The 17,758-nt window shown below is 40.9% G+C and overlaps 1 protein-coding gene across 1 annotated transcript in view; it reads left to right on the top strand.

Moving 5' to 3' along the window:
- The window catches only part of nrxn2b (neurexin 2b), a 637,678-nt gene that overhangs the window by 103,130 nt on the left and 516,790 nt on the right, over positions 1–17,758 (top strand). The window contains exon 4 of the mRNA XM_034210531.1: positions 16,672–16,701. Within this exon, the coding sequence (XP_034066422.1) occupies positions 16,672–16,701 (30 nt within the window). The remainder of the gene's footprint in view (positions 1–16,671; positions 16,702–17,758) is intronic.

The following is a 17,758-nucleotide window of genomic DNA, read 5'->3' as shown; positions in this document are numbered from 1 at the left end:
AAATTATTCTGTAGCATTCTAAATAAAAGAATACAAGATTTCCTTAACCAACAATCCATCTTGAGTAAAAATCAAATTGGCTTCCTTCCAAAACACTGCACCACCGACCATGTGTATACCCTTCACACTTTAGTTAACAAACATGTACACCAAACACAACATGGTAAGATATTCACTTGTTTCATTGATTTCAAAAAAGCTTTCGACTCTATTTGGCACGAAGGGCTCTATTATAGACTTCTACATTGTGGTATATGGGGCAAAATGTACGATCTGGTTAAATCAATGTATTTAGGGAATAAGTGTGCTGTTAAAATTGGAGACAAACAAACTGAATTCTTCACCCAGAGAAGAGGCGTTCGTCAGGGTTGCAATTTAAGTCCCACTTTATTTAATATATATATAAATGAACTTGCTGTTCAGTTGGATCACTGTGCTGCTCCTGGCCTCTCCCTCCTAGATAGAGAGGTGAAGTGTCTGCTTTATGCTGATGACCTTGTTCTGCTGTCTCCTACTGAACAAGGACTACAACAACAGCTGGACATAGTAGACCAGTACTGTAAGAACTGGGCCCTGGCAGTCAATATGAAAAAAACTAATGTCATGGTTTTCCAAAAGAGAGAGAGAGAGAGAGAGAGAAGAGAAAGAGAAAGAGAAAGAAGAGAAAGAGAAAGAGAAAGAGAAAGAGAAAGAGAGAGAGAGAATGAATGTGTTCAAAACACAGAATTAGCACAAATGGATATTTCAGGACATACAGTACATGAATATTTGAGTATTTTCAGCGCTTTCAAAATGTATGCTAGTCAATTTATAATTCTAATGAAAACAATAAGCCAGGCTGATAAGTGTTGTTTTGAAGCCGGCCAGCACTGTTTCCATCTTGAACTGATACTTTTCATTTGTGCTGCAACTATTTCCTGATGGAATGAAATGACTCACAGTTAGATGACAAGTAAGATATAGCATTTAAAGATTCTGCGGTATCACAGGATGTCTGAAAAGTCTTTTTTCCCTCTGTTTGCTTTCAATGTTTGCGTATTATTTGTGCGGGCATGTTCCCTGTGTATCGGTCTTTGCTTATGCAGCTGCATGCGGAAGGTAAAAGGGTTATAAATCACTGTCTCTGTGTGTGAGCTTATGTTTGTGTTTTTCTTGCATTCTCTGGCCGTTATGTGACGCTGCTCGTCCTGACAGTTGGAATAGATGGCAGTCATTATTTATAATGCCGTCCAGTTGTCGCCGTGTGTTGTCACCACGCTGGCTGTCAGCTGCCACAAGATGGTAATCGCACAAATGCCATTCGGCTAGAACCTGGTAGAAAAGTATTTGTGGGACATAACTGCGGTCTGCTCTGGTCCATGTGTGGTTGTGTTTTTGCGTGTGTGTGTGTGTTACAGATAAAAAGATAAAGGAAAATATACAAAGTTACAAGTTACTTCTCCACTCTAATCACGAGATTAGATTTCAGAATAATCTGAGTTTTTCAGCTTTACGTGACGCTCAACTGAGATTGGATGTCTCCCATAAAGCATTACATCATCCTCATAAAAAACTATCGAGGGGACGTTTTGTTGTCTCTGTAGCACTCTTTGCAGAAAACAGTTGGTATGGCAGAAAGTCTGTCATAACAGCGCATTTAGACACTTTTTAAGTTGGAGGCGCTTTGGAACCACCAGATACGGCCTAGAGCACTGTGTGTGTGTGTATACGCGTGGTGCTGCAGAAAGGACGAGGTAAAACAGAAGAGATAACGGAACCCCACTGAGATAGCGGGGGGGGCGGTTTGTTGGGCTTCAAACCCTCACCCCTTGCCACTCTCCTGGGTATTTCTCTCTCTTGGTCTCTTTCCTACCCCTCATGCTGACATTTTTCGGGGCTGTGTGACACCATGAATGACAACTAGGGGCTCTTTGGAGTGTGTGTCGGCTTTGGAGTGTGTGTCGGCAGAGTGGCCTGGCTGAAGGAGATAAGGAGAGGAGGCCGCACACATGCACAAACACGCCCACACACACATGCATATTGTCCATGCTTAAAATTAAGGACACCATAACACAACCCAAGTAAAGTCCTGGTATCGTTCTAGACATGTTTTTGTAGTTTGTGTTATACATTTATGGCATCAACACACATTGTGAAGATTCCTTTAAGCTTTTTGCATCCCATTGTTGTCAGTCGATATACTTCCAGCTGACCATGACAACGATTATCAAACTGAAGGTGACATCAAGTGATTACAAAGTGGACTTTTTGTGAAAATGTGTTTGTATCATGAGTGCCTACTAACCCACACATAATAAAACAACCCAGTCAGTTTTTTGTGGACAAGCCATTCAGATGTGGCTCCCTGCAGTTTCATTCGAATATATCACCCCCAAACTGAGGTTCTCCACCAAGCCAATTATAGCATTTTTTTGATGGACATGCGTTTGAACAGAGCATTTAAGGCAGACGGTGACATTTAAAAAAAAAACTTTAAAACATGTAAAATGTTCAGGAAAAACCTAAAACACTCAAATGAACCTGAACATTTGCATAATATGTATCCTTTAGGACTTTGATTTGCAAGCAATTTTCCCGCAAATTGCAGGGCCACATCACTAAGCAGCTGTGGAGAGATGCATTTAGAAGTTACATTAAAAGTTCGACACACGGATTTAAGTTTTAGTTTTAACACACGTTGACTTTCCCCTTTCCATCGCTTTGTGAAGACATTTTTATCGCAGCATCAGCCACGGACCATGTTACCCTCACCTGGAGATTAGAGCATAAACAATCAGTCTGTTGGATTTGTAGCATGTGTGCCTGAGCTACATCACAAGTATATGAATAGACACACCTGTTGCATTGCACTACTCCAATACTGTGTGAAAACACTAAAAGCATCTCAACAGTAAGCACAGATGCTCATTAATATGTATAACCATACACAGTAACTCAGGGTGATGCACTCACACACACTCATATTCTCTGCCGCACCAGCGTACCCCAGCCCCAGCTTGCCGCCCTGCCTCGGGCATGGCAGTGGCAGATGGCGCCTGTTCAGAAGTGCCGGGTACCCAGATCTGTTGGTTGGAGCCCCGAGAGGCACCGTTGATCATAGAAATGAAGTGGAGATGACACTGATCACTCTTCCGCCTCCTCCCCGAGCTCCCTCACATTCAATAAATGCAGTGGGGCGGAGAGATAGTTAATGTGCAGAAAAGGTGAGGAGAACGAAGGCAGTATGGGAGGTGAATGCAAACGAACAAATGGAGACGGCGTCTGGGGGAATTTGTAAGCGGACGAGGCAGTGGAACCACCTTGTTAACTAAAAACAACACACACAAAAGGGTTGAATTGTAAGTGATACGTCTGGGTGGAGAGAACACAAAAACTAACCTTGATTGATTTAGGTATTTCTGATGCAGCTCTAATTATGTGCTTTTGTTACTGACACTGATGAAATACTCAGAAACTGTTATTGATTTGGCTGCCTGACTTTTTTCCAAGGCAGAGCTATTCCACTTCGCCTTGTATCAATCTTCATCCCAGTTTCAGCTGCCTTATTAAGCTGAACAATTCATTGTAATTACAGAAGCCTATGTGGAAATGGATTGATCTGGATCACTGTGATATGTGCTATTTCAAAGACACTGCATCATTTTCAGTGTAGTTAAAAATGAGTTGTGTGTTCCCTATTTACTCCTTAAATGAAACACAGTTCATTAGTCTGGATATTGTGTTGCGTATCTCTTTATCACAATCTGTAAATCAGACATGTATTGAGACATGTTGCAGTCCAATTCATTGGTCTCTTAACACGTTGGTGTTGAATACAGTGCCAACTTTGACAAAGTTAATTTATACAGTATATCATTAAAAACAAGGCATTCTTTTTCAATCTGTTTTATAATGCCATTTTTGCTGGTGTTGGTTGGTATGGTAACCTTCAACACTTTATGTAAACAGGATTTTTAACCTTGCGTTTGATGGATTGATTAATTGATTCATTTTTTGTTTCAGCCTGATTTTATAAACAATACTGCAGATTAGATGTGCAGCTGTGTTTATTCATTTAATTAAAAATGTTTGCGTAATACGAGTCTTGGCAAGAAGATAACTACACACAGGCCACACACTCAGGCCAAACACCCCGTGAGAGGAATTCATGGCCAAAGCGGTGTATCCCACTGAAAAAAACTTCTTTTTTTTATTTAACCTCCTCGCCTGTCCACATGAAGCTATTTTCTTTGGAATAAGACTCAGTGCATAATTGCATATCATTGGATTTAGCAGTTCAGTGACCCTGTGGTCCGCTTGTTGGACCTGCCAGTAGATAACCAGAAAGAGACCAGCTCAGTGATTGTGTCTTTATACTGTAAACATCAGCGAGGATGTTATAGGCTTTTGAAAGAGAACATGATCCAGCCACGTGAGCCTGATCCCTGGCCACCTGATTTCACAAACTCAACAGTGGTCTTACTTTAGTCCTGACATAGCGGTGCACATGTCCTGACTATTTAACACATGCTAATGTTATCACTCTTGTGGATCACCAGAATCAATCTTTTTATAGTGTCACATAATTAGAAGTTCTTATAAGTAAAGGAGAGCAGTGGAGGGCCGCAGGGGATTTGAGTTCTTTGTGCCTCGAGCCGACACATTAGCATTCATACTAGACTATCATGGATTAGAGCGCTAATCCTCAGGAAGCTTGTTTTTTCAGATTTTTTGCGATATCTTTGGTGCTAACCAGTCAAGGCTTTGGTGTTTTTATACTGAACTGCACAGACACTGTACTTATATCAGAGTGGAGCTGATACTGACACATAGTTGTTTTTTTCATCCTTCCTTGGCACACTTACTTTTCTGTTTCTGTCAAGTCACTGTTCATGTTAACTGTTAACTTTGTATGAAATCAATCCCTGTCAAAGGCTATATCAACTCATGGATGACCCAGCAGGTACTGGATGTAGAATAAAACTGTTCTTACATTAACTGACATACATTTTTTTTAACAGGGTAGCCAATTTACTAGTCAGACATTATTATGTAAAGCCATATGTAATAGAATATTCCTCTAGCAATTGCGAATAAATATCAATTGAAAGCAGCTTTCTTTTGTTAGTGTCGTATCTGCCCTCCTCAACTTGTAAACTGGTGACCAAGTAATGGCCCCCTGCTTCTACACACAGCTAGGGACAAAGGCACATATGTAGGCTCTCTCTTATGTGCGTTCAGAGCCACTAATCCAGTTTCCGTTTGGCTCCCCGGGGATGAGCTGATCCAGAGGCGACTGGTATTCAGCAGCAGGCACACTGCTAGGAACTGCTGCCATAGAGGGAAGGAAATAGCTGGTGACTCAGGAAACACCAAGCTTCTCTGATCCTACGCCAGCTCCCTCTGAGGTGGTGGAGGAAGGGTGAGTGGAAGACAGAGGAAGGTGGGATCGCAGATCACAAAAATCAGGCTACTCTCAACCCAAATCCAAGTGATAATATAGTTGTATGTGAACCAACCTGCAGCTCTATGCTTCTTTTTTTTTCTTTTATAAGAGGAAAATTAAAAGAATGCAAAAATAGCCCAGAGAACAGATTGAGTGGTTTTCTCAAAGAGCTGTCGTGGGGCTCGAAACAGCACGGCGGATCTGAGGATGAAGTCGTGACAGATGGGATCAGTGGAGCCTAGCAAAACAGCCCTGTCCGATTAAGCAATCATACACTCTACGAGCGCTAGCCAAAACGACGGTGCTAGTGAGGGTTTTAGCGGGAGTAGTGTTGACAATATGTATTTACAGTATCAATGTCCCGGGGGCATTGGCCAAAGTATACCTTTGCACATGCATGCAGACAAGCACACATCAAGCGTGGCTGTGAGATAACATTCTTTCACCTGAGGCCTGTGATGGAGAGCTTCTCGGGCTAACAGACTCGGTCCTTTTCTTGATAGCCAGGTGCCAGAGAAATGTATTTGGCTGCATGGTCATATGTTGTGTCTCTGCATCTCTGTTTTGCTATTTTTTAACCCCAAAAATAGACATTCTATGTTTGGTTTGTCGTCTGTACTGTTGATTCCCTTAAGCTTGATTGTGTACACTAGTTTGTTGGACTAGCTTGTTTTGGATGATGGTAATATAATAACATGCTAATTAAAGCAGATCTGGGTTCGTTCCACTCGTCTGCACTTCATCAGTGTTGTTATGTATGCTAAGAAATGCTTACACAATACAGCCTTGGCAATGGACTTACTTAGATAAAGTATTCCTGACTGGCTATAGAATGTATTTAACCTAAAAGCAATTTCCCTGCTGTGGAAATATTTATGAAAGGGCTAGGTTTACTTGTATTGCCCCATACATGCAATTTCCAATGAGTTTACCTCTGTGGGCAATGAACCAGGAGACAGTCTTGTTTTGTGAATATCATTACTTATTAAAATGCACCCTCCTTATAATGAATTAATTCTCATTTGGTTGTATAACCTAATTCAAATGCAAATCCCCCTTGATTTCTTTTAGAGTTGAGCGTTATGTATTTGAGTAGAACATGTAACAAAAACACAATGGTGATGTTAGCGAATGTCTCGATGGTATTTTGTGTATCTCTCTTTCACCCTGAAGAGAGATACACAAAATACCATCGAGACATTATCAATAGATGAGAACATCGGTAGAAGGAAGACAAAGAGCAAGGGAATGTGAAACAGAATGTGAAAACACCAGTATGGCCATCGTCATGGTAGAAAATATACTGGAGCCTGTTGCCATGCCAACAAGGATCGGGCTGCAGCATCTCACGGATTTGTCCACGGAAGTCATGTAAAGTGATGAGTGACTTTCCAGAGAAACATAACTTGGGAAGAAAAACCCTTCTGGAATGTTGAGGGGAAAGAAATGGATTTGTTTCTTTCACCTTAACCTCCAACTATAGTAGCTCATATATTTCAGGGTAATATAGCTGACACGTCAAGGTGGAATGCTAAAGGAGAAATTATTAATGAAGGGAATGACAGGCTTTAGGCATTTCCAGGCAGGTAGAATAGTGCGCTGAAATGGGTTCTGCTGTACCCCTGCTCGAGTAGTTACATGTATGTGTAGCTTTTTGTTTTAAAACCCATTCCTTTACTGATACCCCTTCACAAATACACAAGCACTTGGTGTGTTTTGTCTCCTTTGTGTCTCTTTAGTTGAGGTTTTTTCTCATCATACGTGAAAGCCCATTCCAAACAGAGCTGGGCTATTTCACAGCACAGCAGCAGACGTCTCCTCCATTGTGTTTAACATTGTTGAAATATTTGTTTACAAGGTTCAGTGCCGTTTAATTTTCTTGTGATCAGCTCTCTCTCCCTTCTCTTTCTCCCTCTCTTTAGCTCCTTCTGCTCGCTCGAACTCAGGAGCCCTTTTGTTTGAATATGCAGAGGACTTCTTGCTCGCTGGTATTTGTTCAGTTTGCCTAATTAGAGTTTGGCGAGATGAAAGCAAGCAGCAGGGCTTTTTGCTCAGTAGCTGAAACTAAACCAGACACTGTAGTTTGGTGAGGAAAACAATTGAGATTAGTTTATCCTAATTCAGGGTTGAGGTCTTTACTTTCCAAACATGGTTAAAAACATTCCTCACTTCATTCCACATTGTCTTTTGATGTTCAATCTGTCTTCTTTAATTGAAGATTCAATTGAGTTTTGATCCTCTTAGCAGGTGTATCCATAGGGCAGTGAAAACTATGATTACCTGAAGTGGCCTTTTCAACTGTTAATCCAACTAATTGTCAGCACTGTTATCTTGCTTTAAAGACAATTAAGATATTTAGACTGATACATTAAGCCACTTAAACATGTTTTTGCTCAATTCTGCTTGCTGCATTGTGTAGTTAGCTTCTTCAGAATCATTGTATTCAGCACTGTGCTTGCAAAGAAGCAAATCATTATGCAGTTGAGAGTAGAGAGGAAACACCAGTTGGGACTTTCCAATCTTGGTTAAATCAAGCCGCTTATTGTTCCCCACAAAGACGATTCCAGCCTCAGAAAATAGGCTCATAAATGATGAATACATTTGTTACACAATTTACATAAATGGTGCCATACTTATCCAGCTCTCTCTCAAATTACTGAACTTCCAGGAGTATTGCACATTCTACGGTCTAATGTTGTTTACCAGACTCAATGAGCTAAATGTAGTTAGCGCATCATCTCAGTTGGAAGACATTAATTTTCCATTATGGGATGTTTTTGTCGTTACCTGCTGAGACCCACCCCTGATGCAAGGCAGGAAGTCGCCCTGTCAAAATCTCACGGGAAGCCACATTTCTAAGAAAAGTCATTACGATTTTATTTAGTTCCTTACAAGAAACTACAGTTCAGTGCCGTGCCGCTGGTGGAGAGGAACAGGATGTGTGCTCTAAACGCAGGCTGAAGGGAGACGATTGTCAAAATGAAACATTAAACACCAACAAACGCTCAAGGCAAGGTGCTATTCTGCACTAATGTCCCTGCAGATTACTTTGCCTTGACTTGAGCTTCCATGGCTCAGAGGACCAGGGGATTTAGTTAGTTCTACTTTATCTCACTGACATGCATTTTTACTTTTGTGATAGAGGCAAAAACGATATCTAAAAATAATCTGCTTGTACAGGTTATTCAAAATGATTTGTCTCTCTGAACTCAATATAAATCTACATGATTAGATTCATATTTCAAAAGAAAAGAGAACATAAGGACACCCAAGGACTTTGGTGTGTGTGCGTGTGTGTGTGTGTGTGTGTGTGTGTGTGTGTGTGTGTGTGTGTGTGTGTGTGTGTGTGTGTGTGTGTGTGTGTGTGTGTGTGTGTGTGTGGACTAGCATTACTATACTTGTGGGGACCTACATATGTTTACATAGTCACATGTGGAGACAAATTGGAGGTCCCCATGAGGGGAATCATTAATTTTAGGGTGAAGACTTGGTTAGGTTTAGGTTTAGGGTAAGGGTTAGGGTTAGGGTAAGGGTTAGGGTTAGGCATGTGTTGGTTATGGTTAAGGTTAGGATAAGTCTCCAGGAAATGCATGTAAGTCAATGTAATGTCCCCTGAAGTGATGTGTGTGTGTGGTGTGTGTGTGTGTGTGTGTGTGTGTGTGTGTGTGTGTGTGTGTGTGTGTGTGTGTGTGTGTGTGTGTGTGTGTGTGTGTGTGTGTGTGTGTGTGTGTGGGGGGGGGGGGGGGGGGGGTGGTTGCATGTGCTAATCGTCCACTTCAGGCCTGGCTTCCTTCCTTCCATCAATGCTGCCGTTCTCCTCAACACATCTGATGTCGCAATTACAGCTTCCAACATCCCGGGAAAAGAAAAAAACTGTATAGGGTGACTGTGGAAAGAGGCCTGATGGAGCAGGGAACAGTTGTAGAATGCATCCGCAGCACTGGCAGTTGAAGATTAGAAAGAGGAGAGGAAGGACAGATGGAAACTCTGAGATAGGTCACTAGATCTCAGGGGACTAATGATTAGTGTTGACCTCATAAATGAAATGAAAATAGAGGTCAGACGTAGAGTTGATTGGTTTTCACATTGGACCCAGCATGGTTCTACCAGGCACTCCAGGTTCTACCAGGCCAGAAACTCCAAACGTTTGGTAAATGGAAAAAATCCAAACAATGTACGGAAATACAACATCTAGAAGATATATAGTAAGACATTAGGATAGTTTGTTTACTATATTAAATATGTTGCTTTCAGTTTTGACAAAGACCTTTCTTTGAAGTGAATGCATCAGTGTTTTGTGTAAGAGCTGGTAAATCATTGAAGCTCATTTGGGTATCTTAAGAATTATTAGAATAAGTGAAGAAATCCAGACATGTTTAATTTAGAAAGAACGGCAACTGATCAGATCTCTACCCCTCACCAAGAGTCTCCGATTTATTTTTCCAGACATATCCCATGACATATTAGCTTGTTTTAATGAACAAAATGTGTGAGTCAAAGTGATTCACTCAGTGTTATGCAGTTAATTAGGAAATGTGGGGGAAGCGTAATATCTCAAAATGAGATATTTTCCCTCGTAAGACTTAACTATGATCTCCTCATGTAGAGAATAGACGGTTATTGAGACAACAAACAACAGACAAAAGTCTTTGCAATATTGGTGAGCCCTTTTAGCATCAACAATTTAGTATGAAATGTTCTTTCATATCTTTAATGTTGCAGTATATTAAGACAGTGTTTACATTCATTCTAGAGCAAGAGACAATCATGTTTTTAAATTGTCACTCGGTTAAAACATTCTCTTTCTGCAAACCTTGGCATGTGCAATCTTAATGATGTGGTATGGCCTTGTCTAATTGTAACTTTGAATAGTAAATCACATCACTTGACAGGCTTCCAAACAACTTAGTGCATCGCTCCTGACAGATGATGGCTGTAGCTGCTGAATAAAGTGGAAAGTGACCATAAAGATTGAATGCTTCACTCACTCAGCTTAAGTGCCTCGTCTGGGGTCAACAGTTCCCTGTGGTATTTCCAAGGAAATCAAATTAATGCACCCTCACTCCTACATACACACGGAAGAGTGTTCTGTATTACAGTAAAGAGAATACATTTAGATACCTTGAGTATCTAGGGCATTCTGCCAGAAACCAACACAACAAACCAAGTACAAATGTATTATTTGGTGTATTCAGTGCAGATATTCAAAATAGTGTATTTTGTGAATATTGTTGGCTGTGGAAAATGTCCAGTTCTCCTCTCTGTCTCCTGCATATTTATTTGAATTTACAACCAGTATAAAATGTCAAGTTTGCTTCACGGAAGCTGAAATACAGCTCTGCCTTTGATTCAAATGCAGGCGTTGCACCTTTCACATTGCTGCAGTAACCAATTGAGAAGCAGTCAGATTTGTGTTGCAATGTAATCATAGCGCTGTGGTGCAAAGCATTCAAGGCAGATGGTCTGCGGTACTGTTGCAGGATAGATGTAGTACTACTACTGTAATATCTAATGAATCTTGCGCTCTATGCAACACATTTAGAAGAGCTAAATGCTGCAGGCATCAAGGAGGTGTCTCAGCAATATTCCTCCCTTACTCTAGTGTAGCCTCTAGTTCCAGATACTCGTCACCTGTATGTGTAGAATTATAAAAACAACAATTCTTAAGACATTTCTTAAACCCTTGGTGAACCTACTTATTATCTCATTAACATATTTTACAGTTAAAAAATACTTGCAAAGTAGGGCTGCTCGTTTATGGCAAAAATCATCATCTCGATTATTTGGGTCAATAATTGATATCACGATTATTAAAAACGATTATCCATTTACTTTGAGAAAAAAAAGCAATTGATTACCCTGAACTTTAAGTATAATTATAACTGAAAAACCAATAAAGAAAAAAATAATCGTTTTATTTCGATTATGTTGTTTTCATAATCGTTGCAAGCCAAAATCGTAATTGCGATTTAAAATACGATTAATTGAGCAGCCCTATTGCAAAGAATATAATACGTTTAATATATGGTTATATGCCACTTTACAGAAGCAGGTTGCCCATAAACTACATGTCCCACAATGCATCTCGTTTTGTGACATGCGCACTTGCAATTATTCGCCCTGGACTTCTGCTTTCAGACGTAGTTAATTACTAAGTTATTATCCTATCCGATAATAATCCAATTCAGAGGCAATAATGTAATACATTATTTTATATATATTATATATTTATATAGTTACAACCGGCCCTTTGAGTGCAACCTTTATGCAAATGTGGCCCGCGATGAAATTGAGTTTGACACCCCTGCTCTAGAGCTAACCAAAACTAGATTTACTAACATGTGACTCAACCACAGGCTTACACCCAAGCTGCAGCTAGACTTCTCAACATCTCTGAACATTAGACTTTGACCAAAACCTGACTAATATAGCTGCTTGCAGTAAATCAAAAAATAATCTATCAGTTTAGAACCCTACGCTTTTCACAGTGTGATGTATGAGCAAAACATAATAAACTCCAGTGACATGCAGCATAGGTGTTTATACTGAACAGACAGACACGGTTCTTGAAAGAACACTGTCTGACTCAATTTCAGCGATGACAAAAGCTTCTATTTTGAACCATATGTGCAGTGTTCGCGTAGCTATTTGATTGAGGAACAGTGCAGGCATGAGGTAATTGATCCGGCTTCAACTCTGCATGCCTTGCTATTTTTTGTGTTTTGGCTGAAACATCAATAATGCATTTTGATGTTGAACAGAGCAGCTTGTGACCATTTCTTAGAATACACAGCAGTATTTCCCTCAAATGATAACTAAGGCAGAGTGTGTTCACGGCTGTGAGAAAAAGCCCAGTGTGCGGTTGCTTCACACCCTGAGCTATATATACGGCTCTTCTGAAGAAGAAAGCTTTACAGATCTGTACATTCAGAAATGACCCACCTACTCGTGTATAATACAGCAACAACTGCCCAGTCTGAGCAGAGTAGGATCATTTCATTCTTGCCACACACATACAGAGCTACATGTAAGAGAATACCTTTTGTGTGTGTGTGTGTGTGTGTGTGTGTGCGTGCGTGCGTGCGTGCGTGCGTGCGTGCGTGCGTGATCGCTGCTTTAGTCGTTTATCCTTTATTAAAATCACAGCAAGCTGTAGACTTTGACTCCATAGTGTCGGTAAGTGGCTGTGGACTCAATGTGCAATAGTTTCACTTTATTTCTTTTTTATGAGTATAAAACATGTTTCTTCCTTTTTAAAATGTGTCAAGCTCTATGTTAATAATTTAAAGGGCTTTAAGACGTGGAAGCCTTTAACAGCAGTCTATAACTCTCAGCAAGATTGTAGAAGTCTTCTCAGTCCCTTACCTCCCACTATCTCATCCTTTCTCTCGCTCAGAGAATAGATATCCACAATGAATTATTAAAGCACTTTAAATTCTGCCACAGTTTCTATATTACTTAAGCTGGGCAAAGACACTATGCATTATGGATCAGCCCACTGAGATGGATGTTATTCACATTCAATCAGAACCATTTCCCCACATCTTTTAAGCAGATGTTTTTACAAATTGCTGGTTTGTTTCCGAGTCCTCGAGAGCCGTGCTTGCACTTTTTTGGCAATGAAAGACATGCAGCAATGATCACGCAGCGACACTTTATTTCTGCCCAGGCCTAGTAAAAGCAAGTGATTTGTGGATGTGTCAAATGTTTTGGATATTGTGGAGTTTCATAACGTGTGCCAAGGGTGCACCCAACATAAGCTGCACATAAAACCTTTTATTGTTCTTATGTTATGCTTCATGACTTTAACACACTTCAATATTGCTTGCCTTTTTGTGAATGCTCGCTCCCATTAAAGTCATCAAAGGCAGTGCTGTCAAGAAATATGTTTTAACGGCCTACAATGTTGGCATCTGCAAGGAAAGAAGAAGGTTTTGAGTCAGTATGACATGTGCCATCAGAAGGCACGTAGAGTGCAGTGGCTTTATGCTGATGAGAGTCCTTCCATCAGGGGGCTCGGGAAGCAAACACACTCTTCCTTCTGACTTAGTCTATGTGTCCATCTGATGAGCGACAGATAGGGAAGGTGAGAGGAAGTGTGGTTGGGGAAAAAAGGCGTTAAAATGAAAGCTGCCTAGCACATCTGTTCATGTGTGTAGGATGATGTGACGGAGGAATGTCTCACAAGGTCATTCAAGAGCATGCTGTACCTATCAAATGCTGCTTTCAAAACAAAGAAATGCAAGACACCTCAGTTATTATTTTTAGATGGCAGAAAACATTCATTTAGTTTAAGGAACGTTTTTTGTATTCATGGACTTATATAGTCATATAACTAATGGACATTGCCTGTCTTTATCATGCAGTATATAGCAGTACATTGGTGACCAAACCACCAGCAGGAATTTTAATAAAATCAGTAGTTTGCAAAACAATAGTGGCCTGTGTTCATCAGACCTGTAAGTATAGCAACAGAAAATGGCAGATGAGGAAGAGGAGAGCAGAAGGCAGCCGCAGCTGGCTGATGGATGGCTGGGTGAGGAGACGAGGAGCAGCCAAAAGGTGGGCAAATGGGCGAAAAAATCAAACGGAAGAGGAGTCGGCCAGATAAGACGTGAGCTCCTTCTAATGGCAGAATTATGACCCTGCTCCATCTGCCACTCAATCATAACCAACCAATTGGCGGCGGTTCCGTTAGACACTCCCATCTTCACTCACCGCCGAATTAAAGGTAATCAGATGACAAGGAGATGGGGACATAGTTTGGGCACGGATTGTGTCACGTTCCCAGTATGTGATGCTGCTGTGAATGTATTTGTGATCCAATATCAAGGCATAATTAAAGGGAGATGGAGCCTTTCCTTATGTCTTCAGTGATCAGTCATTTCAATTTTGAGTTTCAGTACCTCTTTTTTCTCTCAAACCACTTGTTAGCGAAAGCTGTCACATCCTGATCAGACTTAAGACAGAAGGAATCTTGCATCCTGTGCTTCTGCCAATACAACAACATGTGTGTGACTGGCTGTGTGTGTTTGTGTGTGTGTGGCCTTCCTGTTTTCTTGATTTGGGAAATTGAAGTTTGGCCTGTTGCACAGATCAAATCACGTATTCCCTGATACGTTATCTTGGAATAAACTTTGTTTGCTTTCTCTGCCTTTTTGACCTGTCTGTAGATATCTGCTTATACTGGCTGTGTAGATGCTGTCTTTTCATATTTTCTTACCTTGTCTTCCTAGTCCTCCTCGGCCATAAAATGGTGCCTCTGTCTTTTGCCCACCTGAGCTGGATGAAGCCACGGGTTGGTGTATTTGAATGATTTTGTATGCAGCGACAGCACCATTCTGTTTCATTGCAGGAGCCTTCGCCTTATCTCCTTAATGGGTTATGAGCAAGGGAACAAAAACAGAGGGAGGCAGAGTGAGAATGATTGGACTCCCTGCAAAGGGCCGGCAGGAAACGGACTGCAGGCAGATAAATAAAACACTCTGCCTGTACATTTCCTCTTCCCTGAATCACACATGTTATTAGGAAAGAAGACAATAGGAACAGCTTGTAGTCAAGAGTCATTTGAGCTTCTGTAGTTGTTGCATTATATTTAATCTGCTTGCTGCTGTTGGCATAGACACACTTTGTAATTTCCGCTGCAGCTGGCCTGTAGTTGTGTGTTCATTTGGGTTACTAAACACTCGCTTTCTTTACTGCAACTGAATGCTTAAGTATCCTTAGGTGTGAAGCCCCTCAGATAGCCAGTCTGAATGTGAAAGCCACATATTTTAAGTGTTGCTTCAAAACCTGTCACTCCAAATCAGCTGCAGAGAACAGTGGTTGCAGAATGACTACATTACTTAGAAAAGGACTTCATATTTTATAAAGATTAATACAGTAACACATTATACATCTTTCTGGAAGAAAACTAAAATCAGTCTTTGAAGTTAGAGGGGTCTTTCATGTAGCAAAAGCTGTTATAGCAGAATATGTTGTGCATGTTGTAATGTTCTTAACGGTAAAGTAAAGCACTCTAAGGCGCTCCCTTAATGGCAAAGGGTTAACATGATGAACCTGTTTGCTGGTAGTGCCAAGAGACCTCTGTTTGAAATGGTATTGATGAAGAAGAGACATCTCTGTTTGAAATGATTTGACCTTTTGGGACTTTGAGTCCGACATGATGCTGTTGATATTCTGTGCTGCCTGGGGTTAAATCCAATTTACTTTAGACATTCCGTTTATTTAGGAGTACATCTTGCTCAAGGCCATAGACCATGTTATTTATTTTTCATTTAAAGGTTAGCTTCCGATAATTCTATCCCCAAGACATGCGCGTGTATGTTTACAGTATATGATCCCTGCCAGCTATTGTGTTTACATTTCCAACAGGTATTTCTTCAGATTATTCCCTGTACAATTGTGATTGAACAGAGGGGAACAGGAGGTATCTTGGTGATGAGACGAAGTTAGCCAAATCAGGGCTTTAACACAGCATTAGATTATATTTCCAAAGACAGACATTGTCAGAATGTGAAATGGGTAGTGTGGTCTGATGCAGAAGCGTTAGCTCATTGTGGAAATGTTTCTTTTAAATCTATTGATCTGCAGTGTTGGCAAGTTGGTGCAAAGTGGCCTCCAGTGAGCTAACTAAATACTTAGGCTTGCTATAATGGTTACTTGTTTTTTGGGTTTTTCCGAGCAACCCAAAAACACTTTACCCTGTAGCGTTTCTTCAGTTTTATCTCTGACCCGCTCTGTGGGAGACTTTTGAAGAGCTCTGATGTTTTTGTCATGATTTGTGTACAGTAGTAGAGGATCAATCCAATTCAATTCTTTTCTGCCAAACAGTTCTGTGTGTTCCATAAGTACTCCAGAGGAAAAAAAAGCATTTGTGAGAGCAATAGCCTTCGGGGGTTGCGCCAAATGAAAATGCTTTTTTTTCTAACCCCCCACACCTCACTCAAGAAGTGTTTGCTTGTTTTCTGTTTCTATTCGCTCTCTCTCTCTCTCTCTCTCTCTCTCTCTCTCTCTCTCTCTCTCTCTCTCTCTCTCTCTCTCTCTCTCTCTCTCTCTCTCTCTCTCTCTCTCTCTCTCTCTCGTTTTTTACCTTTGATTTGAACTCTGACATCCAAGTCTGCCCCAGGATGTCTGTCACAAACTGCAGTCCAACGTTGTGACAATGCTTTTTTTCTTCCCGTGCCTTTTATGACCTTCTTTTCTTCCTCTTTCTGTTCTTTTTTTCTGTTTTTTTCCCTTTCAAGGTCTGGCGCACCTGACGTTAAACGACCAAGGTATGGGTTCATTCCGTTTTATTTTGGTTCTGTTTTTTTTTTAGAGGAATTGACTCAGCCTCTTCCTCCCAACCCCTCCGAAACTGCCGCTTTTCCTCACAATTTCCTCCTCCGCTTTTTACCTTTTGGTACCATGTCCCTCCATTACCTCCCAAAACCTCCCTTGTCTTTTTAACTCTTTGCAACATCCTCCCCTGTTGCTGCCCCCTTCTCCCTCTCCTTCCACATCTCTTCATTCTTTTCGTTGTGCCTCCTTATTCTCCCCCCCCCCTCCCTCCTGCCATGTCTTTTCTGTGACCTCCACCAATGTGTGTCCCACCCCTTGTCCTGTCCTATGGCTCACGTCCTGGACCTTCACCTCTGACCACCTTTGTCCCCGATGACCCGACCCGGGGCTGAAGGTAACACTTTTCTGCTATCCCTTGTGCTTGGGTTTAAACAGAAAGTTAAACAAACTGCTGATTCTATGGGAAATGTGTTTGTTGGTCAAAGTTTCAAAATGTGTTCACACCCCCATTCACTAACACTTCAAGGTGAAAGTGTTTTCGAATGTGCAGAGTTTCTCTTCACCACTCTGCTAACATTCTCATTGTTTGGCATTCTGATTTTAAAGGGTTGAGGTCAAGTTGTGATACAACACTATTACATGTGTTTAACATTTGATGAGGAAATGTCTGCAATTGTCCTGATTTTGCTATGTATTCTGGATGTTATTTCTGATGCAATGTTGTTTACATCTTACACCACACTCCCCTCTATCCCTCACTCTATATTGTTATGTTCTGGCCATAGGGCATTTGACATATCTTTTTCAAAGGAGGTATTTTAAAATGACACATCATTTTAATCTTAACATTTGATGTAATGTTGTGTCTTCTTGAAGTGCATTTCCAACTACACACCACGTAGTCGCTTTACCATGCCTCAGAGTTATGTTCTCTTGGTTCTCTAACCTTTCTCTTCCTCTGGCCTTCCTGTAAGCACGGCCTTGGATAGGAAAAAAAGTGATAAAGCAAAGTTCACGAGAGAGAAAGGAAGTGAACATGTGCAGTGGACA

This window comes from Gymnodraco acuticeps, unplaced genomic scaffold, assembly GCF_902827175.1.
Source record: "Gymnodraco acuticeps unplaced genomic scaffold, fGymAcu1.1, whole genome shotgun sequence".
NCBI lineage: Eukaryota > Metazoa > Chordata > Actinopteri > Perciformes > Bathydraconidae > Gymnodraco > Gymnodraco acuticeps.
Note: the sequence above shows the minus strand (reverse complement) of the source record. Positions and strands in the feature narration are given on the sequence as shown.